The 26,853-nt window shown below is 44.6% G+C and overlaps 1 protein-coding gene across 1 annotated transcript; it reads left to right on the top strand.

The window, feature by feature from the left end:
- The first annotated feature begins 20,175 nt into the window (after nt 1-20,175).
- On the top strand, nt 20,176-26,214 carry VMA21 (vacuolar ATPase assembly factor VMA21). Its single transcript, XM_073358345.2, has 3 exons — nt 20,176-20,276; nt 22,268-22,377; nt 23,848-26,214. Exons 1-3 carry the CDS (start codon nt 20,236-20,238, stop codon nt 23,988-23,990), a joined length of 294 nt encoding a protein of 97 aa, XP_073214446.1. The 5' UTR covers nt 20,176-20,235; the 3' UTR covers nt 23,991-26,214.
- The last annotated feature ends 639 nt before the right edge of the window (nt 26,215-26,853 follow it).

The raw sequence follows: 26,853 nt of genomic DNA, 5'->3' as shown, positions 1-26,853 counted from the left end.
CTATCTGGAAACCGAGAAAAGTGCTGTGGGTGAAGAGTCTCCTGCTGGGAACATCCACTCTCTAGCTGCCAGCACATTTACTGGGGCTTATAATTCAGTTAGAAGTCCCTAGTTAAGAACTCCATCAAACTCCTTGTATGGGACAAACCCCAGGGTTGTTTGAGGAGGGAGAAGATTTTGAACCATGTGTGTTCAATTTAACCAGTCACAAAACAGGCATTCTTCAAAGCCAAGCTTCGTCACAAGGAAAACAAATAACCTTATTCCAAATCTAGTTAAACAAAACCGACTGCTTGGAGGGAAGATTCTCAAATAGATGACTTACACTAGTGCAGTCAGTGATGAAAATGTGCTGGGTACCAAAGACTGTCTTCATGCTGCCCACAGTCACATCTCACTCTAAAAGAAAGTGTTTACTTCTTCAGTGAAACACAGTACAGATTCCCTCTTGCCTTACTCTAGAGCAGCCTGAATGAATCACCTGCAAAATTACCTTACCAGACTTCCTTTGAAACAAAATCTGATTTATCATGACAGCAAAATGAATTGAAATGTGGGGAATGACTGGGTACCCTTGGAGTACTTTCTCATTTTAACTCAAAACCCCCCTACAAGCACATGCACGGGGCCCATGGTCTCTCCTGAGACCGGGGAGGGAAATATTTAGGGAGATGAATGTGTCTGTATGAAGTGGCAATCATTTCCTGCTGAGCAGCACCATCTAGAGGGCTTTGTAAGCCAAGCGGCAGCATAAAGCAGGGAAGAGGGATGGCAACATGCATGCCCTCCATGGTGGACTCAACAGAAAAGATTTCTGTATTTTAAAATTTTTAAACTTCTCTCGCATCTTGAAAAGGTATGGGCTTGGTCCAATCCTTTATTTCAGTCTCCCTGCATTTCCTCTAAGGGTGGAGCAGGTAAGTTAATACTGACCAATCCTATGGTGTCTGGTTTGCCATGGTTTTGCCAGATGATGTCACCGTGAGCGGCCTTCTCCCCGTCCTGCCGCCACCTGTGAATCCCAGTTCCCTGGCAGCATCACCAGTGGGGTGAAAGGAGAAAGGTGAGCAATACAGCTGAGATGATGCTTCCCCATTCTGAGCTGGGATATGTGTTCTCCCCTCCCCCCCACCAGTCTTGCTTTTATGGAAACAGAGGGGATGGGCAGGGCCCACAACTGATCTTAAAGCAGACAGACAGCAGTTTAACAGCCATTCAAATTCATGCCTACTGCACAGGATGTGCATGGAAATAGACCTCGGTCCTGGCTTTTGTTAGTAGATAGTAAGGACTTCCTAGCCAGTTTCAAAAGGGTTCATTATACTGAACTGAGTATTTAACGGCTTTTAATACTTAGAGCATAAATCCCCTTCTCGTCCATGTCAGCTTCCTAATAACGCTTGATCCTTGGCAACAGCCACTGTATATGAAAACCTACAAAACTTCTTCTCCGGCATATGGGCCTAATCCTGCACCACTGAAATCAATAGCCAAACTTCCATCAGCTTTAATTATGTAAGATTAAACCTCATTAAAGTCAATGGGAATTTGGTGACAGACTTCAATAGGAGCGGGATCCCCTTTCAAGGTTAAAGTTATGATCAGAATAAGCATTGCCGCTAAATTCTGAGTCCCCTTCCCATTGATAGTCTTAAATCATTCTCTCTCTCTCTCACACACACACACTCACACACACACACCATCTATAAACACACTTTTAGGAATTTCACAACAGTCCCAAATAAACTGGATATAAACTGGCCATCAGGAAGTTTAGACTGGAAATTAGATGAAGGTTTATAACCATCAGAGGATTGAAGTTCTGGAACAGCTTTCAAAGGGAAGCAGTGGGGCAAACGACCTATCTGGCTTCAAGATTAAATTCAATACGTTTATGGAGGGGATGGTATGATGGGGTAATGTGATTTGGGCAATTAACTGATCTTTAACTATTCATGGTAAATAGGCCCAATGGCCTGTGATGGGATGTTAGATGGGGTGGGATCTGAGTTACTACAGAGAATTCTTTCATCTGGCTGGTGAATCTTGCCCACATGCTCAGGGTTCAGCTGATAGCCATATTAGGGGTCGGGAAGGAATTTTCCTCCATGGCAGACTGGAAGAAGCCCTGAGAGTTTTTCACCTTACTCTGCAGCATGGGGCATGGGTCACTTGCTGGAGGATTCTCTGCACCTTGAAGTCTTTAAACTACGATTTGAGGACTTTAATAGCTCAGACATAGGTGAGAGGTTTATCGCAGGAGTGGGTGGGTGAGATTCTGTGGCCTGCGTTGTGCAGGAGGTCAGATTAGATGATCACAATGGTCCCTTCTGACCTTAATGTCTAGGAGTTTCCAAAGACTTTACATTAGAGCTGTGCAAATAACAGATTTTTCAGTTCAGTAGCTGAACTGAAAAATCAAGAAAAATTCATTTCAGGTCCAACAAAACATCTTGTTTGAAATGAAGCTTTTTTGTTTGGGGTTTTTAATTATTTTTAATAGTCCTTTGGAATTGAAAAATCAAAACGTTTCATTTCAAAAATGTCTAAACTGAACACTGATTTTTTTTGGAAATTTTCACACGGAATTCATTAAATATTTGACTCCACTTTGCATTTTTCATTTGAAAAAATATTTTGTCCGTACAACTTCACCCAGCTCTAATTTCGATTCATAAGGCTTTGATAACAGGAGAGACACCTTGTGCTGGGCTTTGGTATTCAATGGGGAGCTATTGCAGAAAATGTAGCACCAGGGATGTTTGTTTGCAGTGACCTGTGTTGCTAAGCATATGGAGTGCTGGGCTCTTCGGCAGATGGATTTGGGGCTGGGGCGGGGGTTAGTTTAATTCCTAGATATGAGTTGTAGTCAAACCTAGAAGTCACAAATGTGCTGATCTCTGTGTCTGATAGGTTGGGATGTCATATACTAGCCAGTTGCCGATGGCAGTGGCTGATTTTTATAGCCATGGCTAACTGGAGATCCAGTAGGAATGAGAAGTCAAAAGGATCACAAGGCTGTGAACTGACTGAGCAGTGCAAGAGCTGCTTTTTATAATGGTGTATATTAGGAGGAACAAGCCATTTCTTCCTACCAGCATCCTCTCCACATTGCCGGGGGTTAGCTTCAGCCAGCTCCACTCCATCCAGGTATTCCTCTCCACTAGGCAGTGAGAAAGCTGGGCATGGGTGCTATTTATGTGTAAGCAGAGTCTGAATGAGCTCTCCCCTGACATCTAGTGATGAGCTGTTGAAGAAGACTTCAGGAGCTGATCTCGTTTGCATGGGCAAACCCACCCTGCCTAGATGTTCAGCATGATGGGATTGCTTGCCCGTGTGGTCGCTTTTGGCTGGTGTTGGATTCCCAGTCTCCTTGTTATTGGGGCAGGAGTAATCCTTGTTATGTGAATCCTGGGCAGCAGAACTGTACTTGGCATTTCCCAATGGAGAGACTCACCCTCAACTAAGTGCCACTCGCTAGGCAGGCGACATGGGTTCCAAAGCCCAGTGAGGAGAGAGATGGTGGGGACAGGTACTTGTACTTGGTGGTGTGGGCCCTAGACACCTTCTGACCCTTCTTCTCTCCACTGTGTAATAACAGAGCTAATTTAGTCTCAGTTTAGTCTTGTTACACGCTGCAGAGTTGAAATCACTGATACCTAGCTCTGAATATTAGACTTGCTTTGGGATAGTATCTCTGATGCAAGGGACTACCCAGTGTGCACCAGCAGTGAGGCTCCCCCACTAACAGCTGAAATCACTGAGAGTTGTGTTGAGTGGTGGGCCCTGAAGACATCTTGGCGAGCGGCCAGCAGGTCAGCTGGCGGAGAGGTGCGGTGAGCGGCCAGCAGGTCGGCTGGCGGAGAGGTGTGGTGAGCGGCCAGCAGGTCGGCTGGCGGAGAGGGCCAGAGCAGAGCCCCACAGAGAGGCGTGGAGAGTGAATGCCCGAGCCGCAGAGCGAGTAAGATGCCTCCTAACTCCCCCTCTCCCTTCCCCCTCCCTCTCCCCCCCAGCTGGGAGTTGAATGCTGCAGATGCAACTCTGGGTCTGTGCTGTCCAAGGACAGCAACTGTGAGTGGGGTACAGAGAAGGGACGGCCACATTAAAGGGACTTTTGGGTTGCTGGACTTAAGAACCTGAGGGGAAAAGGACACTGCCCAACTTACTTGCAGGTGGGTCTTTCACTCATGGTTTATGTTTGAGCTCTGTTTGCAGTGTTTCCCCAAATTAATGCAGTTATTTCCCTCCTTTTATTAAAATTTTTTTGGTACACTCAGACTCTGTGCTTGAGAAGGGAAGTATTGCCTTTTAGAGGTGCCCAGGGGGTGATGTGTAATTGTCCCTGGGTGGAGGCTTGAGGCAGTTTTGTGTTGTATTGTTGAAAAGGAACCCCTAGATACTGAACCTGGCCCTTGTTGATGCCAACTCTGACGGGCAGAAGGGTTACATACGTCTGACACACGAGATGTAGAGCTGTATGTCATCACCATATTAATGGTACTCCACCAGCTTCCTGGCTACCTTCAGGTGGATGCTGAATAAGATGGGATACAGAACTGAGCCTTGTGGAACTGCATAGGCAAGGCCCCTGGAAGCAGAGTGGTCAACTGACCATCGCAACCCTCTGAATTTAGTCTGAGAGGAAAGATGCATGCTGTTTCGGGGTATTTCCATACCCCTCTGTGTTCTCTTGGGGGTGGGCAGGAGCCTGTAGTGATCAACTATCTTACATGCTGCAGAGAAGCCCAGCAGGATAAGTATGTGTGGACATCATTCACCAAAGCAGTAAGGGCTGTGTCTGTACCATGTCCTGGCCTGAAGCCTGAGAGAGGTTCCAGGGCATTGGAGACTGGTGTTTTGTGTCCCACTCCCGACCACCTTCTTGATTAGGTTGCTCAGAAAAAGTTAGACATAGCACAGTGACTTGTATGGTGAAAAGCACAGAGTGGTGGCTTTTCTAGTTCTGGTTGGACTATTGTGCAGTTCAGGGTAGTCAGGAGGATTCCCTCTGTGAAGGATGTGTTGATGCTATTGTTAAATCTCAGGTGTGTTCTCTTCTCTCTTTCCAAGCGGAAAGGGCAGGTGGTGCCCAGTACCAGGGGTGGCCCTGATTGCTATGACTTCTTGTGCAATTGGGCTGAATTCTCTCAGGGAGGACTTTGTGCCTTTTTAGTCCTTTGTCAGGCTTGTTGTTCCTACTACCCCATGAGGCCCTCTTGGATGGAGAGATCACCTGTATGAAATAAGACAGTTCCACACAGAGCGAGATGTGAGGTTCTGGGGGGCATGGGGAGGCTTTCTGGGTTTCCTAAATGATTTAGTTTGGAAAGGTCCCATCAGTGTTACTATGTTCCCTTTCTGGCAGAGAAGACATTTCAGGGTAAAGACCTACATTTCTAATGCAGAAAAAGGCAAGTCAGAGTCTGAACTGAGCCCTGCTGTCCCACCTTTGCTAAAGCTGCTGAGTGCTTGGCCTGTTCTAGGCTCGCTTTCCTCTAACGTCCTTTTCAGTGAATGGACTGAGAGGTTTTGCCCAGGTGCACTCTGCTACAGGACCGTTCGCTGCCTGTATCTTATTCAGGAAGGGTTAGCATCAAAGTCTAAGCATATCACGTCAAGATTTGAAGTTAACTCTCACCCCTAATAAAGCAAATGACTGTGTTCCTCATCCCAACGCCGTAGGTTCTCTTTCCTGGGAACGATTATTCTTGCAGCCAGTGAGGGCTGGAAACATTTCTGTTGAACTAAAGCTTGATTCCAAATCCATGAGTTAATCACATCTATGGGTTGGCATTGATATCGGTTTTATAGCTAGCCAGTAGGTTTATGATCATGCTATGCTGAAATCAGGCATTTATCTAATAAACTTTGCTGGACTGCTGGCTCTGCTGTCTCTACTTTTCATTTCCCACATAAGTTCCCCTGGTGCTTTCCCTTTCTAACAATTCTCCCAGCCCTCCTCCCTTCACCAGAAGGCCAGAATGCTTCCTCTGACAAGCATAGTATAGAAGTGCATCCTGCCTGCATTATTGCTAGGTATGTTATAACTCCAGAGGTAAAGTGGAGTGGTTGTTCTATTGTCCCTCCACATAGCTACTAAATGTAAGGAAAATCCTTTCAAGAAAGGGATCTCTTTTCTCCAGCTTTAGGTGGGTGTCACATATTTAATTATTTCCTCTTGTTAAAGGGAAGAGGAAGGATGGAGCATGAAATCTCTCCCCAAAAGATACTAATTCAATAAAATGTACCTATTGTATACTTAGGAAATGATTACAATATCACTGGCTAAACAGAAGCATCAGTCATTGAGCCTTAGTCCACTGGTGAGCTAGTGCTCTGATGTCTGTGTTATGTACACAGTGTACTTAGCAACATACCATTCACAAATTCCTTTGTAGCCTTAAAAAAGTGATCACCATATTTAGGAATTCTTGGGGGAACTATTTCCCTTGTATATTCTAGTGTGTTTGGTTTATACTCCCAAATATCATCACAAAAAACAGACTAATTCTCACCACAAGAGGAATGTCGAATATACTCTTACAAAGCAACCAAATGGTGAATTACTTTGAGACCGGTTTCAGAGATGTCATAATGCTTAAACTGCTAGGGGAAGATGAGGGGTCATGGTTTTAAATATCTTGCAGGGGTGCTAGGCCAAGGGAAGGAGTAGGATGGCGGAGGGATGGACTAGACTAGTGATTTCTCCACCAGTGGGTCATGATGCCTGGTGGGGGGAGGGGTCATAAGGCATTGAAAAATGTATCACAATCTAAATCAAAGAAACTCTTGTTTTCCCCTTTCCCTGCCCACCCTTACCCTTTAAAGTCAAGTATTCTCTGTCAACCATTTGAAACCCCCTCAAACTATGTAGCCATTGCATTGACACTTTTCTTTAAACATCTTATAGTAAATGTAAGGAGGTTGCAAACACTTTTTTGCTTTTGAATAAGGAGCCATCACCACCCCGAGAACGGCTGAAAAACGATGGACTAGACTGCACGCAACATATCCCAGCCTGCTGGCAGGATCTTTGGAGTAAAGATTTACTGACCAGAAGAGACTGTCGATGTGTCCCACGTGCACAGCATCCTGTGATTGCAGAAGAACCTCAGACAATAAGGGACCTTGGGCCTTTTTATCCTCTCTTTATATGTTTATGAATCAGAATCTTTGTGGGTGAAGAAAATTAGCAGTGACGGGAGATTTTAGTGCTGACTAGGAGGTCTCTGATATTCTGTGTGGGGAAGTTGGGGGGGCTTCACACATTTCTACAGTGCATTCTCAGGAAAACGTGAGCCAGATCTGCACTGGGAAAATGTTGGGTGCATCTGAGGAGGTGGGAGGGGCCTTCTGCCACCTTTCCTCCAGACCCATAGATCCTGGGGGCACAGGTGAATGCAGCCTTAAGGCTGCTCTAATTTGTGCTAGATGCAACAGGTTCCTATGTATGTTCCACAAGCTGAAGATCTCCAGAGCACAAGGCTCTCCAGCCACACCCCTGGACCACTCCCTAAACCAGGGCACTAAGAACCTGTGGCATGTGGGGTGTTCTGGAGATAAGTTGGTGGGAGCAATGGAATGAGGAGGCATTACTTGTATAAAGTGCCTATTTTATGCTAAACCAAGCATTAATGCAAACACTAAACAATATTACAAACTCTAACCAGTTCAAGTGAGTAAGTTTTGCATATAGACATTCAACTATGTACCTTGTCTCAGCGTCCTCCTGAACGCTGTTTCACCATGCTGGGAGTGACCGTCGCTATTTTGTTTTTCGTGGGGGTCAAAACAAAGTTCTGTGCTTTGGTGAAAAACAAAGAATTTAGTCCAAGGTTCCTAGAATCTAATCTGGAATGAGCCACAGATTCCCTTGGTGGCCTTTGACAAATGACATTGCCCTAGGTTCAGTTGGAAAACAGAGTAAAGAAAGATTTCCCTGAGGATAAACACGCCACCACACCCTCATTTAAAATGATGGAGAACTTCTGAACATTGCCATGCAGTGAGCCAGATCAGTGTGGCTTCTGGTGAATTGGGTGCATGCATCTGAATGCTAAATTTGGCCACCTAACTGGATTTGGGGTACATTTTGTTGTGCTTGTAGAGCAGCAAAGATTTATGCTGAGGAAACTGACCTTAAAGATTTCCTTCAGCTGATTCAGATGCAGAATGTAAAGGACAGAAGTAAAAACAACCCCCCTCTACTTAAAACTAAGCTAAATTATTACTAAAGTTTGGAAAGCATGGTTTGTCATCCCCCCATCGCTATATAAATGTTATTCCTTTTATTGGATAGTGCATATAATATAACTCTCATATTGATGAATAGCTTAGCACAAGAGGACAGGGGAAAGATGACTTTTTTTGCAAAAATTTGCATATTGTGACTGAATTGGCTCAGTATGCAAAACCCCTGTAGCACATTCAAGGATACAAGATATGAAATGGAATCATCCTGTGTGTAAGTTTTAATGAAAGTAAAACATTCTGGGGAGAGATTTGTTTTCACGTAATTGAGGGAAATAATTTTAAGCTCCTCAGAAATCCTTAACTTCTAGCTGTTTCGGCAAAGAAACTAAAGATTTTTAAATATAATATGATCACACTATATTTGTATGTTAATGTGTTTGTAAGCAGTGTCAGGATGAGCTCCACCCTGACATCTGGTGGTGAGGTGTGGCAAGTCGTGGAAAAGAACTTCAAGGGCCAATCTCATTTGCATAGGCACACCCACCCCGCCTAGAATGAGGCCATCGCTGCCCAAATGGTCACTTTGGCTGCTGTGGGATCCCCAGTGTTTCTGTTACTGGGGCAGGAAGAATAAATTGTTATTACCCTGATTATGGGAACTGTGCTTGGAACTGTACTTGGCCTTTTGTTATGATGGAGGGATTCACCATCAACTAAGTAGCACTCGCTAGGCAAGGGTCATGGGTTCCAAAACTCTGTGAATTGAGAGTGGCTGGGGACAAGTAGTAATACTTGGTGGTATGGGCCCCTTGGTGAGGGCCTTACATGCTAATTGCACTTCCTCCTCTCTCCACTGTGGAATATCAGAGCTAATTTTGATTCCATTAGGAGTCTAGTTACAGGCTGCTGAGCTCACTTTGGGCTAACAGTGCACCAGCACTGAGGCTCCCCTACTACAAGCTGAATTCACCAAAGAGCTGAACTGACTAAGAGCTGAAATCACTGAGCGTTGTGTTCAGTAGTGGGGGAGCCTGAAGATATATTGTGGAGCAGTTTGCGGGACGGCTGGAGTGCCTGGTGGACAGGCTGGTGGAGCAGTTCGTAGGACGGCGGGAGCTGCTGGTGGGACGTGGAGCAGTTTGTGGGACGGCGGGAGCTGCTTGTGGGCCGCGGAGCGGAGAAAGCTGAGCAAAGGAGTTCGTGGGGCGGCTGGCGGAGCGAAGGCCTATGGAGCTGTGGGGCGGTCAGCTTCAGATCATGTAAGGTGCCTCTTACCCCCATCCCATCTCCACCCAGGTTGGGAGGTAAAGCTCCGCAGATAAACTTTCGAACTCTGGGGCTGCCCTCAGGGACAGAGACTTTTGGGACTTTGGGTGATTTGGGGTTGCTGGACTCAAGAACCAAAGGGAAAGGGGCATGCCCCAATTTGCTTGGGGTGGGTTTTTTTTGCTCATGGGTTGTGTTACGAATCCTGTTGGTGGTGTTTCCCCAACATAATGCCACATTGTTTCTCTCTGTTATTAAAAGGCTTTTTGCTACACTCAGACTATGTGCTTGCGAGAGGGGAAGTATTGCCTCTTGGAGGCGCCCAGCGGGGGTGGTATATATTTGTCCCAGGTCACTGGGTGGGGGCTCGAGCCGGTTTGCATTGTGTTATTGGAATGGAACCCCTAGATATTGAACCCGGCCCTTGTTGCTGCCAACTCTGACAGACAGAAGGGTTACATGTTTAATTGTTATGGTTCAGTGCGACTGACCTACAAGCCCTGCCTGGCTTTCTTACCTCTAGTTTTATTTATAACACGTTTTTTTAAATTTACTAAACAACTTTTTTTTCGCTTACCTTGTGAGTTTCTTGGTCAAGCTGTACCACATAAGTGCAGAAAATGTTAAGCAACGACAGCTAATTTGAGGGTGCTGTTTCTTTTCTCTTGGGCTTTGGTGCTTTCATGGGTGAGGTCTGATTTCATTCACAATTGGAGAGCGCTTGTCTCACAGAACGCCAGAGCCTGAGGAATCTGGAAGAAGCTGAGTTCCAAGTTTCTGGCCTCTGTTCTGGGGGTGAGGCACTCGATCTAAGTTATTGTTTGCACACGACAACTATCAAAAGCAGGTTCTCCACCAGTTCAGCCAAACGAATAAGTTTGCCCGTATCTTCTCTACTTGCCAGTTCTGCCATCTATGCAGCCTATGACATGGCTTTTGGTGGTTTTTAAAATGCAAAAGTTAGTGACCGGGGCTGATTTTGAGTATAGTTGAGGTTCTCTCTGTCCCAGGTTTGCATCCACAGGGATGTTGTGAGAATAAATACACTAGAGATTGTGAGGCCATAGAAGTAGCACAGATCGAATCAGTCCAGTCTCCTTGCCCCGTCCATTCCTTGGCCTCCCTATTAAGACTTCCAGTGAGGGACTAAGAAGTTTCATTCAGTGTGGTGAGTTTGTGTTGTTGACCCTCATCTGCAGAACTTGAACAAAGACCCACCAGCTGTGTGGTCCCAGACCAAACAGATGGGAACACATCTCTCCCTGACGGTGTCTAGTTGGATCCTGTGACCCTTGGCACGTTATTGCTTAGGCGTGAAAATAAAAAATGGAGCTCTGTGAAGCCCTTTCCTGACTGCAACAATGCCTTTCTTTGGGGTGCTGGATAATACTCAGCACAAGTGGGACTGGTATTCATGTCACTGAATGGGCCTTGGAAGTACTTTACCTCTGTGTTGGCCAGGCAAGGACTGTACATCAGCAATCGCAGGCATAATTATATTATTCTCAGCCTGCCAAGAACGGCAGCTTTTTTGAGGTCTGTGGCTCTGGTGGTTACAAGCTGGTATGCGGTATTTACAAGGAGCTGTCTGACTGGGAGCCAAGTTGACAAGCTTTTCGTCAACAGGCTACACCATCGGTTTATAACGATGGTGGAATGTACATTGCCACAGTTGCTGCCGTAATTTGGGAAGTGTCCATGTGTCTGAATAATAGAAACAGCATTTATCTGTCTCATCGGCACTTTTAATCCACCACTGCGCATCGCAGTTAGCTGTGATTTTCCATTTCCAAATGGAAATTACCGAACACACTGGAGTTATTTTCTGAAGTGGGATAAATTTAACATAAGTACTTCCTGATCCTATGAGGTGCTGAGGCCCTTTGGTTCCCTTGAGGACACTCAGTCCTGTGGAGGACCGAGGGTTTTTTCTCTCTCAAGGGCTGTGCTCAGCTGTAGCGCTGTGTACATAATGTAACAGTCAAGCTATTAATGTAAACTCTTCCATGCTATTGTTTTAAACTATATGTTGGGTGGCGTGGGGATGAGAGCAAATTGTGGTTGATTTGCCACTGTGACTGAGATCCACTCGGTATAGCAGAAGGGAGGGGATGTAATAGGACTGATTATGGGTCCTTGGATTAGCCCTGGCCCTGTGTAAACTGGTGCAGGCTGAGAGCTTCTCTAGCATACATAAATGGGCAAAAATATCTTTCCCAGCTGAGGACAGTTAGGGGACCGGAGGGAGAGATCACGGCTAGAGAACTGCTACACTCTATGTTGGGCTGGGGGATAGACTGTGTAAGGAGTTGACTATCTTGCCTTTTTCTTCTTTCTTCCCCTCCCTATGCTCTCCCTCCTCCCCCTCGAGGGAGTTCTCAGCTGTCTGGATATGACCCCTTAGACACGAAAGGGCTGGAATGGAGGAGGGAAGCTGGTTACTTGTTTTATTCTCTAACTATAATGTTCATCTGGGACATACTCAGCTTACAGGTCAAAGGATAATGTTTCTAACAGCCAGGCCTGAGAACTCCACCTGGGATCTGAAAGTTAAGCTGGGTTCGTCTCACCTTTGATGAGATCCCCCGTTTAAAAAAAAAAAGAAAAAAAGATGTGGGTGAAACTTTGCTGGTAATTCTGTGTATGCGTCACGAGGGCAGAATTGAATCCCATAGATGCATTAGCTCTGCAGAGCTGAAGCGTAAAATTATTATTTAATATTGGTATTACTCTAGCATCTTGGAGCTAGTATGCGGTAGTCATGGACCAGAACCTTACTATGCTAGTGGGTAGTTTGTTTGTTTTACAAAGATTATCACATCTGTTGTGTAAAGACGTGCCCTTTAACACAGTCATTGTTCTCACTAAAATAACACCTTTAAAAAATGCCTGACATCCTGTAGTCTCTAAAGTGTGTCTTTAAACAAATGATCTCCATTAACACACTGCTCCAGCTGTTAGATTAATTTCTTTTTAAAAGTGGGACACTGTAATTCCTTGCAATGCTTAATGTAGGAATGAAATTCCTGGAAATAGTAAAGCATGTGTACTTTGACCAACCTCTGTAAAAATCCACTTATTTCCTTATGGTTGGTGAGCCAGATCTTATACTGATTTGGGTTGCCAGGGGTATAAATCAATGGTTCTTTGCCAGTGCACAGTTGTTTTACAGCAGTAACAATTGAGACCCTGATCCTGCAATTGACTGTATATGGCACACCCCTATTGAAGCCAGGAGAGCTTTGAATGGATGCTCTGACCCAGGATCAGAACCTAAATTTGTAATTCTACCAATCTCATATCATACACACGCCTAAAACTGTATTGTATCTGGCACATCCTACACTCTATAAAGTGTTGCCCGGGTGTATACTTGCAAGTCAAGGTCTCCGCTCTACACAACACTCAGGCAAACCATCAATCACTATATTCTAACTTTTGTGTTGAGTTTCTCTCAGAGGTGGTAGTCTACAAGCCCAGGCAAATCAGATACCCGGGCTGAAGATCTAACATGTGAAAAGACCAGGGTCTTTAAAGTGAGTCCGGCCTGTCTACTTAACTCCATGATTTGGATGTAATAGAAGGAGTCCTTTCTCTCCTTAATCCTTGCCTTCTTTGTGGCACTCCTAGTGGTACTCGATCAGTACTCCCCTCGCTGAAACACACTTTACTCCTGCTCTGTGGTTCCCCCAGTTACTTCCCTATGTGGCAACACCGTACTGCTTCAGAGGGAATGCTCACACAGAGAGATGGAGGGGAGAGGAGTGAATAATGAGGGGGCGCGGACAGAGGGTGAAGATAAAGAGCAGAAATTAAAGAGGGGAAGGAGAGTCAGAATGCAGGAAGATGGGATTGATTGACAGGTCCAAAGGATGGGTTCCAATACCAAGAGCTTCGCTGGAAAACTTCATAGGTGCAAGTTGTGCTATGCTAACTGCAGCAGTGAAATGTTTCCCACCATTCAAATGTGTGTATTTACTTCTTCCTCCCTCGTGTGTTTCGCAGTGCAAGTGATGGCGCTCTGTGTCCATTATTGGCCCGACCGTGTGGTGCCCTTCAGGTGTTTCCTTTGCAAACCCAGAGGAATAATATTGGGAGTGAGCTGTGGCCGCTGAGTCCACAAACTACAGCCACCCACTAGCCAGGAAGAGAATGGCAGCTCCTAGCTGTGACTTATCACGGGGCCTGTACCAGTGGCCACAGAATTGCGGGAAGATTTCACCCCGCCCACCATGGAAGTGGCCTAACCCTGTGCATTAATACTACTCTCATTCACATTCTGTTTGTAACATGGTGATCTGCCTTACATTTTATTCTGAGATTGGCTATATCCTTTGGTGATAGAGGAGAATGGATCAAATGTTTTTTTCTTGTGGGGTGGAAGTTCTGGAAACAAATGAATACATAAGTCTGTAATTCAGCCAATTACAAATGCTGCTCATTTTTCTTAAGCAACTAGTTAATATTCCCCAGGATGCATATTAAACATATGACAAATGAATAATAATAATAAAAGACGACATGACAGGTTTCTTGCTTTCTGCTAATGCTCTCTGAAGCTCATGCTTAGTATTGGCCTCTCCAGAGCATCTTTCATCCTCTGAAACCTACAAGCCTGAAATAAAAATCAGTGGCTCTGTCATATGCTCTAAGAGCTCCCCAAATGCAGCGCTTTCTGAGCTGTGAGCCCTCAGCTGCTCAGTCTTACCCAGCGTGATGCTGTAGAACTGAAAGAGACCATTTGTATCATTGTTGCTATCACTGTTCTACAATTGCAACAAATCTTGTACAAAGTATGACATGGACGGTGTGTGACTATCATGTTTATATGCAGGTATCGTCTCTGCATCTCAAGTTATGAATATTGGCCATGGACTTGTATCTTATACATGCGACTGTATTCCTGGGTAATATCCACACTGTAGTTTACATCCAGTCTAGCCAGCCCATTGTGAATGGACTAGTCAAGGTTGATGGCCCATTGAGGACACTGCACTCTAGCAATGGGCCATCAAAGAAATTCATCCCGCCCAGCAAACTTGTCTACAGAGCCTTTCCTGTGGATGCCTTAGAAAGTATATGGGTAATAGCTGCCCCTTGAGTCACTCGTGTGACCCTGAACTTCATCTTAAAGGCCAGTAACTTTCCACAAGCTCAGGCTGTGAGCTCTGTCTGAAACAGAAAATTTCCAGGCACATGGCAAAGGATATAAAAGACCCCATGGAATGACTCCATTTTTGTCTCTTTCGTGCTTTGATTCTCTGGGAGACTTACAGCTAAAATGAGCATATTATGGACTGAGGACCTTCCAATCTTTTGGAAATTACCAGAGATGCTAGAAGCCAGCAGTTCATTCCATTACTGCTGCAAACCTGATCTAAGAACTTTGCAATAATGGGATGTATATGATCTATTAACCATTTTAACTCTCTTCTTTTTCTCTTATAAATAAACTTTTTGCTTTTAGTTACTATAGGATTGGTGGCAGCGTGATTATTGGGTAACATCTGACTTATACATTGACCTGGCTTAGTATCTGATCTCTTGAGATCAGAAGAGCCCTTTGCTTAATTAAATTGGTTTTTGGTAACCATTCCTCATAAAGTCTAGTGTCTGGGTTGTGAAATAAGGGCTGGGAAGCCTAAGGAGACTGCATTTTTGACTTCTTGTTAACCAACATGGTGAGACAGAAGCTTACTTTTGTTACTAGCTTGGTATATCGAATGGTAGAATAACCACCAGTTTGATGGGGAGTCTGCCGTGTTTCTCAGCAGTTTGGCCTGAATCTGGTATTCTGAGCTGTGAGCCACTGAGGCACAAGCGCACCCCATCAAAAACTTTTTTTCCCCTTTGAAAATCATTTTGAACCATGTAAAAGTGTTTACAAATTCTAACCAAACAGTGCCAACCCAGCTGCCTGCCTGCCTGCCGCAAGCTGCTGGGAAGTTGCAACCTTGAGCATATTCTGCACCTCACAGGAGGCACTTGACAACTCTGCAGTATAGGGCCCAATTTTGAGTCTTTTCCTGCCTCTGGCATCCCTTCTAGCCATTGCCTCCTTCCCCTGCTCCTACCTTCTTCCCTTTTTCAGGAAATTTCCATGGAAACAAACCTTGATTTTATCCATATATATATTAAATCCTCAATAAACAGGATTTTAAAGACAATCAGTCTTTGAACATTTCACTTCTTCCCTCTTCTCCACCTTTTTCTTTTTCCTTCCTGGTCTTTTGAGACTAGCATCTCTCTCCAGCACCCACTAGATGGTGTAAGGAAGGGATACACCAACTTTTATTGATCTATATCTTTTTGGGAGAAGATGAGGCAGAATATACAACCATTGTGATATCAGCAGTAAGATAAAATGGTTTGGTGAGAGGAACTTCTGGCCGGGGTAAATATAGGCAGAACAATAGCTAAATACGCACACTGTAGAATTTGTCTTGACATTTGTCTGTCAAGTTTGGCATCCATTCCTAGCAAGGGTCAGTATTTGATGCTTCAGAGAAAGGTGAAGATACCTAGCTACTTTCCCATTGCTCTAGGTGGTGTTGGGGAAACTTATTCTGATGTGAGATCTTTACATAAATGTTTCTTAATACATAAGCAACCAATCTCCAAAATAGAAAAAAGGGAAGAGGAAGAATCAGCCAAGAACCAATCCGCAGCCAAAGCCAAATATTTGCAGCAAATGAATCAGGCAATTCCTATCTTTTCATGTGCTGTAATATATATACTACTTACTGTATTTTTCACTCCATGCATCTGATGAAGTGGGTTTTAGCCCATGAAAGCTTATACCCAAATTAATTTGTTAGTCTCTAAGGTGCCACAAGGACTCCTTGTTGTTTTTGCTGATACAGACTAACACAGCTATCACTTTGAAACCTATTATATCCTTATCCATCCAGGCTGGTCCTGTGGTTACAGCACTTCCCTAAGACTTGGTAGACCCAGATTCAATTCCTTGCCCTGCTACAGATTTCCTTTGTGACTGTGGATGAGTCACTTAGTCTCTCTGTGTCTTGGTTCCCCAGCTGTAAAATGAGGGTAATCGTATTTCTCTGTGTCACATGGGGTATTGTGAGGATGTTTAGATTCCACAATAAGAGGATCCATATAATTACCTTAGATGGAAAGGAGTGAACACCTCAGAGATAGAAAGCATTTATCAAAAAAATAATCCATGAGAAAGAGTTTGCTGGGCATAGGAGCCAGAGGTTGGACAGTAGGCATTTTAAGAAAAAAAAATAGAAGCAGGATTGTGGACGGCATAGCAATAGCAGGGCTTCAGCTAATGGTATCGTATATGTTATGGAGCAACACTCGTTGCTCCATAGTTAGAATTGCAGCAGAGTTTCTGTGTAAGGGCAAATTTTGCATTACCTCTCCAATCCATAAGAGATGGCAGAGCTGCCTGAAATTTGGTAAGCCAGCTCAGGCGTAAGGGTAGTTTCATGCGCAAAATATGAAATAATTTGACAAGGGGTTCCCAAGTTACAGTATCTTTGACTGGATTTTGTTTTTTGAGCAGCTGCTTTTACAGTTGCAAATGTTGAACATGTTCTTGCACATCTGTTAAGCATCTCTGTAAGAAAATCAGTTAAATAAAAAAATGATTCAGCAAAACTTTTATAAGTCTAGCTAACAAGACTTTTGCATTAAAAAAAAAGACATGGGCTGGTGCACCTCAAGTGATTTGTTGCCTTTTAATAATGGATATAAATCTTCATCATAAATGTATGATATGAGCCTGTTCCATTTTTAAGTTTCTTTGCTGTTATAAAAATGTTTTGTGTAGTTGCAGTTTTCACTATAGAATCAACCAGCAAAGTGAAACCAGAGGCAAAAGAAATATCCTGTACTTAGAGATAAAATGGGGGTTGAGGGGGGAGGGAATCAAGTGGGTGCTTGTTAAAGCCACCTACTTGTGTTCATTTATTTTAACCACCCAATTTAATTCTTAACACATTCCTCATGAGCAGGATTGTTAAAAGGCCGGGCAGTATTAACTACTACTTACTTTACATTTACAAGACTCATGTACCTCATCCTTTGCCCATGTAAAATATTCCACCGATCAGGAGAAAGTTGTATTTAACATGAAGCCTTGTTGTTAAGCTTCTCAAACACCAGCTTTCATGCTTCCTCTTTAAACTAGAATGTATATACCAGAGAAGTAATGAGACGTATTAGGACAAACACTTTTGCCCTACTGATGGTAAAATCTTTCATCATCTTGTCTTTATAGCTTGTCTCTTTGTTTTCTTGTTGGGTAAAAAGACCAGGAAGGCCAATTGGGTTGTGTTCTTTCATCCTCTCTCCTGAACTCTCCTCCCTGATTCCTAGCATGCTTTTTCCGCTCACTCCATCTCAAGCTTGTAGGGGATCCCTTGTACGGCTCCAGAAAGGGAAGCAAGAGCATACAGTTTTGAGGGGGCAGAAATCAGATATTGTTTGGGGGCAATGGTGAATTTCTCCCCTGTGATCATGACCAGTTAAGGCCTTTGATTTAATATTTTCTGGGGGGTTTTGGCCCATATCCCTAAAAAATGGATGGATTTCAATGACCCCACCTCCACCGCTAAGATCCCCATGGATACTTCAGCAGGGCTTGAGGCAGCAGAGGGTGGACCTAACCCTTCGGACAAAGTTGTGGACAAGGAGTTTGAGTTGGAGGATGATGTGAAACACTTGGAAGAGTCATCTGGTGGTGCGGCGCATCAGGGTCTCTTTTCCAATGAGACACTGGCGGTGTCCAGCAGTCCATCTCCGAAGCGCATGATTTCAGATCTGAACACAAACTTTCCCCAGGTGTTCGGTTTGGGTCTCTCTCGAATGATGATGTTCTACTATCATCACTAATCCTTAGGCCCCTACATACTCAGCCACATGTGTGAGACAAAGGGCTGCCCCGAGGAGCTTACAGAGAAAACCTGGGTGCTGCTGTAGGAAATGTTGGGTAATGAGCCCAGTATAAATGTAAGGGGACTGTTCCCCCTTACTAACATTCACTGGGGGTGTTTTAGTTGCTACCTCCCAGTACTAAAAAGGGGAAGGGTCGATGGGGAATCAGGACCGTGAGACTGACAGCCCCCAGGAACAATGGGGAGAGGCCATTTCTCCAGGTCAGCCTGAATGACAGGGCGAGCAGGCTAATCAGGGAGCCAGGAGGCCAGGGAGGTCCCATCCTCCATGTGAGCTAGATTTGCCTGGGTCAGACAGAGTGGGGCTGAGCTAAGGAGAAAGCAGGGGCCCAAGCTAAGCTGGGGAGCAAAGCTGTGCCAGATCCATAGGGACTAGAAAAGCAGCCCAGAGAGAGCACACCCTGTCCTGGGAGCAGAGCCATGCCATATCCAGAGGGACCAGAAAAGCAGCCCAGGAAGCAGGTCAGTGCTGGGAGCATAGTCACAGAAGCAGCCTGCAGAGCAGACCTGTCCTGGGAGCAGAGCTGCAGCAACCAGAGGGGCCACCAGAGAACCAGAGCTGTAGCAACCAGAAAAGCAGCCCAGGGAGCTGGAGGCAGAGCAGCAGCAGTGCAGAGACCGAGCGGTGGAGCTGGGGCTGGAGCAGTCCGGAGCTGGATGCGGAGAGCAGCTGGGGAGACCGAGGGGGACCCTGGGCAGCAGGGCCAGCACAGGGAGACGCCTCAGCCAAGAGGCTCCGCAGGCCAGGCTTGGATCGTAACCCCGACAGGGCGGGGGCGACACTTGGAAGAAGGGTCCTACCACTTAGAGCCTGAGAGCGTGTGGCTACCACCAGAGCGAGTGTCCAACCCACAGCATCCCTGCAGCACAGTCAGGGCCGGAGGAGGCCTGGGACTTAAAAGGTGCAGACTGTGAACTGCCCTGACATTCCAGAGACACTGTTTGTGATGTTCCCTGCCACAGAGCGGGGTGATGTGTTTCCTTTAACCTTTCCCATTATTCCTTATTCTTCTTCAAATTAATTGTTGATTAAATAACTTTGCTTTAACTTGTATGTAATGGTCAGTGGGTCAGAGAAGTGCCCAGTGCAGAGGGAGTACCCCGGAGTGGGGACACCCTAGCCCCTGTCCTAGGTGACCGCAGCAGGGTTGGGGGTCGAGCCCCCCAGGAATCCTGGGCCCAGCCTTGTTGGGGTTACAAGGACTCTGCCGGACAGGAGAGTGGAAGGGGAGTCCTCAAGGGCAGGGAGGCCACTGGATAAAGGAAGTGGGAGCGAGGACTCAGATCCTTTCGCTGGCCCACTTCACCGGGGTAGTGCAGAAGCCAGGAAAGTTCCCCACAATAGCGGGAGGATTCCCCCGCTTACGGAGGGCTCGATCACAGGATGGGTACAGCTTGACAGAGGCTGTCACGTTGCTCTTGGGGCTAAGGCCACAGGACCTAGCGGTCCTCACGCCTTCTTGCCTCAGTCGGGCCCCAGCAGCGCCGCTGACCGCCCCGAGCCTCAGTTTCCCTATTGGTAAAGTGGGGGACAGGGAGGTTTCCGGGTGCTGTATTAGGCGGGGTGCTGTGGCAGCGCTCGGGGGGAGCTACGCACCCCGCGGGGGGCTGCAGCCACGGCCGGGGCCGGGGAGCGCAGACCGCGCAGCGCGGCCCCGCCCGCAGCCGCTCCCCTGTGGGGGGGCGTGGCCCGAGCAGCCCTTGGAACGTCCCCGCCCCCTCCCCCCCCAGTGGGCGGTGCGAGCCTGAGAACCAGCCCCCGACGGGTCACATGATACACGCGCGGGGTGGGGGTCAGCTGACCGGAAGTAGAGCGAGCGGAGGAAGGCGGCGGCGGCGGGTCGCTGCGATGGAGCGCTACGATAAGGCGGCGCCCCCGGAGCTGGGGCAGTGAGTACGGAGCGGGGGGAGGGGAAGCCCCCGGTCTGGGCGAGTCTCGGGCCGGGGAGCTGCAGGCCCGAGCCGGGCTCGCCTCTGGCCCAGCGGCTGCCGGCGGCGTTGGAGCCCCCTGCCCTGGGTCCCGGGGTGTCACCGGGCCTCGCCGTCGGGCCTGCCCGGCCCCGCTGGGGTCGCCTGACCGCGCCCGGTCCATGCCCAGGCTGGGGCGCGGGAAGGGAGGGAGGAGAAACCTGGAGCTCCGAGTTGCTGCGTGAGCCGGGGCAGGGGCGGGAGCTGAGTAAGAGGCACCAGGAGCTTCCCGTGGGGCAGGGGTCGCAGCGTTGCGCGGAAAGCTGGGGCGTGTGAAGGGTGAGTGCTGGGGAGGTCCGCCCTTCCCGCCCTTCCGCGGGACGCGCAGCGAGGGTCCTGACCGCATTCCAGCCCAGGGAGCCCGGCTGCGCTACACTGCACGCAGGTGGGTCCGGTGGCTGCTCTCTGACCTGGGGCAGGCTCCTTGAGCTCTTCTCGAGGCTTCTCTACACTACAATATTTGGCTACTTTCAATATACTGGGGTAGTTAAAGCAGGGAGAATCCCCCTTGTTTGGATGCATTTATACTAATTTAGCTTATCAAATCGGAATAAGCTCTACTAGTGTAAGGCACCTTTATAACCAGTATAATTGCATCTACGCTAGGGCTTTTACTGGTATAATTATGTCGGCAAAACAAAAAAACAACCCATCCTAACCAATGTATTTATACTGGTGCAGCTTTTAAATGTAGGCTAGCCATTAATTTTTCCATATGGAAAGAGATCTTTTGATAGATCTGTGGAAGTTTACATGTGAAAAGTTCTGGGCAGGGGCTAAGTAGTAGTATTAAGAATCCCTGGCTTAACTTGCTTTTGACGGACCTTCATGTTTCAAAATGAAGGGCTCCCCTCTGAGGACACACTGACATTGACTCTTGTAGGTTTTGGAAGTAGGCCACAGATTGCTTGGCTGGTTAGATCATTTTATTTTGGAGTAAATACTTACACCAAACTAAGTAAGAGCTAGCAAAAGCAAATGCAAAAACAAGTTGTAGCTGGTGTATATAGAGAGACACACCTTGTCCTGACACACCAAATGCAGTTTAAGGGAATTCTTTTCCTTGTTTTTACTGACCAAATTGTACTTAACCCTGCTACTATTGTTTTTTGAAAGCTCTGTTAACTTTATAGTAGCAACCAAACTTTTTGTTCCTAGAGATGTTCTGATATTGGTCTATAATTCAGGTGCCCAGTCAAAGAGGTTTAGCTATAATATTAGCTTTATATTCTAACTTTAATTTGTTGCAGCTAAAATAAATTGATACTCTTTTGCTCCCTCCTGTTTTCTGAATGGAATTTAAATTAATGGAAACTTAAAAAAATAGTGTTGAATGGCAGTGATATTGGGATAATAAAAGAGAACTTGAGTTCTAGACAATTAAGTGTTGAAAGTTGTTCTTAGGTAGTATACCTGCCTATAAATCTCCTTGTCAATTTTATGGTCCTAATCATATTTTTCAGTCTTACAAACTTTTTTTCTCATCTCTACTTGTGGGAGAGACCCCCCTACTATAAAAGGGGGGAATGATACATAGTCAGCAACATGAACTGATTTGTCTAATGCTTCAAGTAAAAAAGCATTGATAAGAATGATTTTTTTTTTAAGTTGATAAAGGTCCCTTTGATGCTTTAGCAGGCATTATTTTTTTTAAAATATACTAAAATAACTTTATTTCTTGTTATAACTGTTTAATGGCAGAATTTGACCCTGAAATAATTCTGAACAAAAAGATGTTCAAATACCAGCTTTGAGTACAAAGCTTAATTTCTGGTATCTTCCAAACAGCAAATGCAAAGAAAGTCCTTTAAAACCAACAATTTGTATTTCTCCCCTTGAAGGAAATCTGATGCATTATGTTAGATGTGTTATGTGACTTTCTGTATTGTTACAGCTGTTCTTGTTCATTTCAGAAATGAGGGCTCCTTAACATCAACTCTAAGAACGCTTCTGTTCTTCACAGCTCTGATGATCTTATTACCTATTGGGCTGTACTTCTCTTCAAAGGCTTATGTATTTGAAGGTAATTCTGTTCCTGCTAAACAGAACGTTTTTAAGAGACAAAGCCTCAGACCTAAAATCCTAGTTTTTTGTCCTTTCTTTCTCTAGTACCCTTTCTTCTCACAAACTGAATGCATTCGATTAGACAGAGAACCCTCTTGGAATATGAGGCTGGAAATGTTAAAGGTTGTGATATTCAAGGTTTTGGGTGCAAACGAGAACAAATTTATTTCAGTGGCTTATGCAGAGTGTAAAATCTGAGTTTCAGCTGTGTAGAGAATACTTGAAAGGCTGCAGTGGTGATGCGCATGGAAATTGTTCTGTGAAGCTTTTCTTGTAACAGCATAAGCCATCAGGTGACATTCAGAATGGTATAATTCTGTCCTTCTCTAGCTCCATGTCTTTGATTTTTTTTTAAAAAAAAATCGCTGAGTATGTTTATAAATATAAACATTTCATTCAAACCCTAAGAGCTTCAGATTTTGAATTCTGTTGCTTGAAGAATTTCATTCTCTCCACCTTCCTGAAGGTTGAGGATGAAACTTGCTGTGGAGCCAGGGCTCCGTTAAATTGCTGACAACCAACCAAAGCCTGTCTCTGATTCTGCAACAGGAAAAATGAACAAACCAGCAGAACTTTCTGATGCTGCTTAACTGTCTTTCTGAAGACACAAATAGAACTTCCCTCTTAAGACAAGAGCAGCTGAGGAATATGTGACTGTTTAAAGGCCTCCCAAAAAACACATTGTTTCCTTCAATCATTGTGGTTGTGAATAGAAATGGAATAAAAGATTCAGCAAAAACTGTTTAGTTTCCTATTTTCTTGATATGTTGACTTTTCTGAAGACATTCTTTTCAGTTACAACAAACTCTACCAACAATGACACTTTGTATTGGGCTGGAAAGAATGATGTATTGGAAATAGCTCTGATATCTTAAATCTTGTATTATATGGGAACCATTCATATAGTTTCCCACTTATCTAATACACACAGTACTTCTGATGAGGAAGCATGGTTTGTCTAGTGGCCTGAGCATGGAAGTCAGGAATCCTAAGTTCTAATCATGGCTGTACCATTGACTCTGTCTGACCATAGGCAAATATCTTAACCTCTGCTCCTCAGTTTTCCCCATCGATAAAAAGAAAACAATACTCAGTTGACAGGGATGTTGAGGTCTGATGTTGGAGGATGGCAGAAGAATGTGTAGAATATTTAAAGATCTAAAATCCTGTATTTCCAAAAGTTAACTGGTACCTCAAAGGAAACAGGTAAAAAGCAGTTTCGTTATCTTGCATCCCAATTGTAACATACTAGCCAAGTCTCATTAATAACTGTAAATTCTGACCTATTGCTCTTTGTCTATCCTACCCTTGATATAATAAATATGTAATAAATTGAGCCTCTTTAAACAATTGCAACTTATTGTTCTGCCTTAATAGAAACACTCAGAATTCCTTTAAATTAGTGTGCTCTTTTTGTCTGTCTTCTCAGGTACCTTGGGAATGTCCAACAGAGACAGCTATTTTTATGCTGCCATCGTCGCTGTAGTTACTGTTCATGTGGTACTTGCTCTCTTTGTCTATGTAGCTTGGAACGAAGGGTCTCGCCAGTGGCGTGAAGGCAAGCAGGACTAAAGCAAGCATCACCATCTGATATCCACAGACTGGAGACTGGATATTTGTGGATGGAGTGAAAAACATTCTTGTGCAAAATAGAAGTTAATGCCTCTGGGCTCTGAATGCCTGTGTGTGACTAGTCAAAGATTCGTGCTCATCTCAGCTGAATACTAGTAATGTGTCGAAGGGTGACCATTTATAATTTAAATCAACCTCAGCTTGGCAAACTTGGAGAAGCCTTTACCTGAAATTGGAGTGGAGTGACTAGAAGGAATGTGTATTTTGTATGTGTACAACAAGTTTGGGGTTTTTTTTACAGTTCTGACCTGCTAACAAGACACAGAGAAATTGAGACACACATCGGTCAGTTATGAAGCGAAATTATGTATTGCTAATGTTAAGTTACCGGTTTAAAAGGCTGAGTAACGTTCTAGTAGGACTAAAACAGAGTAGATTTGGTTCCCACTTGCTCTGGGTGGATGCTCAGTTTTAGAAACATGGAATCAAATTGAGCAGCACTTTGTGCTCCTCAGCCATAGTAGCATGAGTGTACAGTTTACATTTTTAGTGGAAGAATAGGAAGAGAACGTTTCGTACATGCTCCTAAAAGGCAGCTCTTGAGAGCTAAAGATCTTGCATATTGGAGAGGGGCTTGTTAATGTTTTATGGGAACTGTGAGCTATCAGAACAACAGAATAGAGGATGCACCCTTAAAATGTCACTATCCGACACATCTCAAGCTCCCTGAAAATCATTAGCTTGTATCAAAACGTTTTCTGACTCTTACCATTCATTTCCAGGAAAAGTTATTTCATAAACTACAAGGAACCATGTAATATGGTGTCTTACTGCTTCAATAAGCTATGGCAAATGCGTTGGAGGGATTCTGCTGCAGCTGGGGTGGTGTACTTAAGGCTTAAGACCAAATAGATGAAAGTAACCTCCCAAGAAATGCAATAAATCTCCTACAAAGGCATGTTTGGGAGTAATGTCATAGCAGCTGAGCAAGGTGGTCAGAAAATTCAGTTGGTGTCTTCTGTTTCATAGTGAACAATTTTTAGTTTTGTCATTTTTAAATTTTGGCTTGTTGCATTTTTTTTTTTTTTACTGACTTTTCTCCCCACTGACATTTTCAATATCTCTAGAAGATTTCGGTAATCCTGACCTGCTCATCCTTCCACTCGTACTACCTTGAAGCTTTGTTGCAAAGGAGAACTGCCTATTGTTTTCTTTCCAATGACCATACTAAATTGCAGTTGCTCCTAAACAAGTCTCGCTTTCAGCCACCTCCCACTGCTACTTGAATGTGTTGGATATTTCTTATGGTGCAATCGTGGACAAAATACATTGAAGAGTGTGTTTGGGAGATGTGCTGGAGGAACAAGTGAGATTTAAGGGGAGAAAGCCAGCTAAAGCAATACTCTTAAAACTTTTGTCCACTATTAAATAAAACATAATGGTGACCATGTTTTATCATCGCTACCTCTTCCATGACAGATATCCACTTTGCTTATTTTGTTGAATCATGAAAGAAATGAATTTGTTCTAATTTTCTGTCCTCTTGGAAGGAAAGGGGCTTTACCTAAAGTCACATCAGGATGAAATATGTCTAACAGATCATTATCCTGAGTTTCATTCTGCTTTTGTATTAACTATATTTTCTGTGTGGAGCAACATTTTTCCTAAGATTACGGTAATGCATAGCCTTTCCTATACACTTTTTTTAAAGGCGCTTTGTGACTTTGCTTTTCCTGTTTCACTTGTATCATGTTCCTACAGTTTCAAAGGGATTATTGGTTGATGTGGGAATTGGATTGTTCGTACCCACACTTGTGGTCTGCAGACCACGAATATGGTAGATCAACTATTTGGGCTTATGTGCACAATAGATACAGAAGTATATTAAGATAGACTGTGACCCACCCACCCCTATGTACTAATGTACTAATGTTCAGGAGCAAGCCCTAAAAGTGAAGCATACTGCATGTTAGCTTCAGATTAGCCACAAATCAATTTTTAAATCTCATGTCTGAAACATTAACTTTTCCAGTCTGCAAGTCCAGTGTTGCTGGCACACTAGAGAAGGATACTGTAGTTATTTGAAATGCAGATTTATTTTGTAAGATGCCATTCTGAGAGATCCCCATTCCCCACTACATGTACCCCCATGTTATATAAGAGCCCTTTAATAAAGAATTATCATTCACTGAGTTCCAGTACCGAGGCTTAGTAAATGTGAATACTTTAGCTGAATTATTTCTCAATCATCGTCCTGCTAATGCTGCTCATGTAATACGATTTATAATGAACAGATTAGGTACAGCAACACACAGAATTAACTTTACTCCATTTATAACAGTCTGAAAACGAGGGCTCTGCTGTGCTTCATTGATTCTGTGTACAATGTTATATCCAGGTGTTTGTACTGTCAGAGGTCACTAGACCCTAAAATTACATTTCCGTGGAATTATAATTGCTTACCATACTTGGCTAGTCACAAAAAAGTAGAGGTGCTGAAAAGTTCCAGAGGACCGTAGCTTAAATATGTTTCAGCTATTCATAGTGAAAATGTGAGGAGTCCGTTGATAAGACTTTTACTTCCTCATAAGCAGAACATCTTGGTTTTTAAAAGGCCTCCTTAAGGAAAGTAAGACCAGAGTTTTGAGTATGGGGACAGTGGAAACAACTGAGCAGAGCAAAGCAAAGAAGCTGAACACCCCATCTAGGCATGTGACACTGAAAAGAGCAATATTGAAAGAAGGAAAATAAGAGGTGTAGAACCTGAGAAGTTACAGAAGAGCTTAAAGAATATAGCCCACATCCATAGTGGGGCTCAAACAGACTTAATGAGCGCTGTGTTAAACTCACTGTAAGAATTGGT

Source organism: Lepidochelys kempii, chromosome 9 (genome assembly GCF_965140285.1).
Source record: "Lepidochelys kempii isolate rLepKem1 chromosome 9, rLepKem1.hap1, whole genome shotgun sequence".
Classification (NCBI taxonomy): Eukaryota; Metazoa; Chordata; order Testudines; family Cheloniidae; genus Lepidochelys; species Lepidochelys kempii.
The sequence above is the reverse complement of the archived record's forward strand: the minus strand, read 5'-3'. Positions and strand labels throughout refer to the sequence as shown.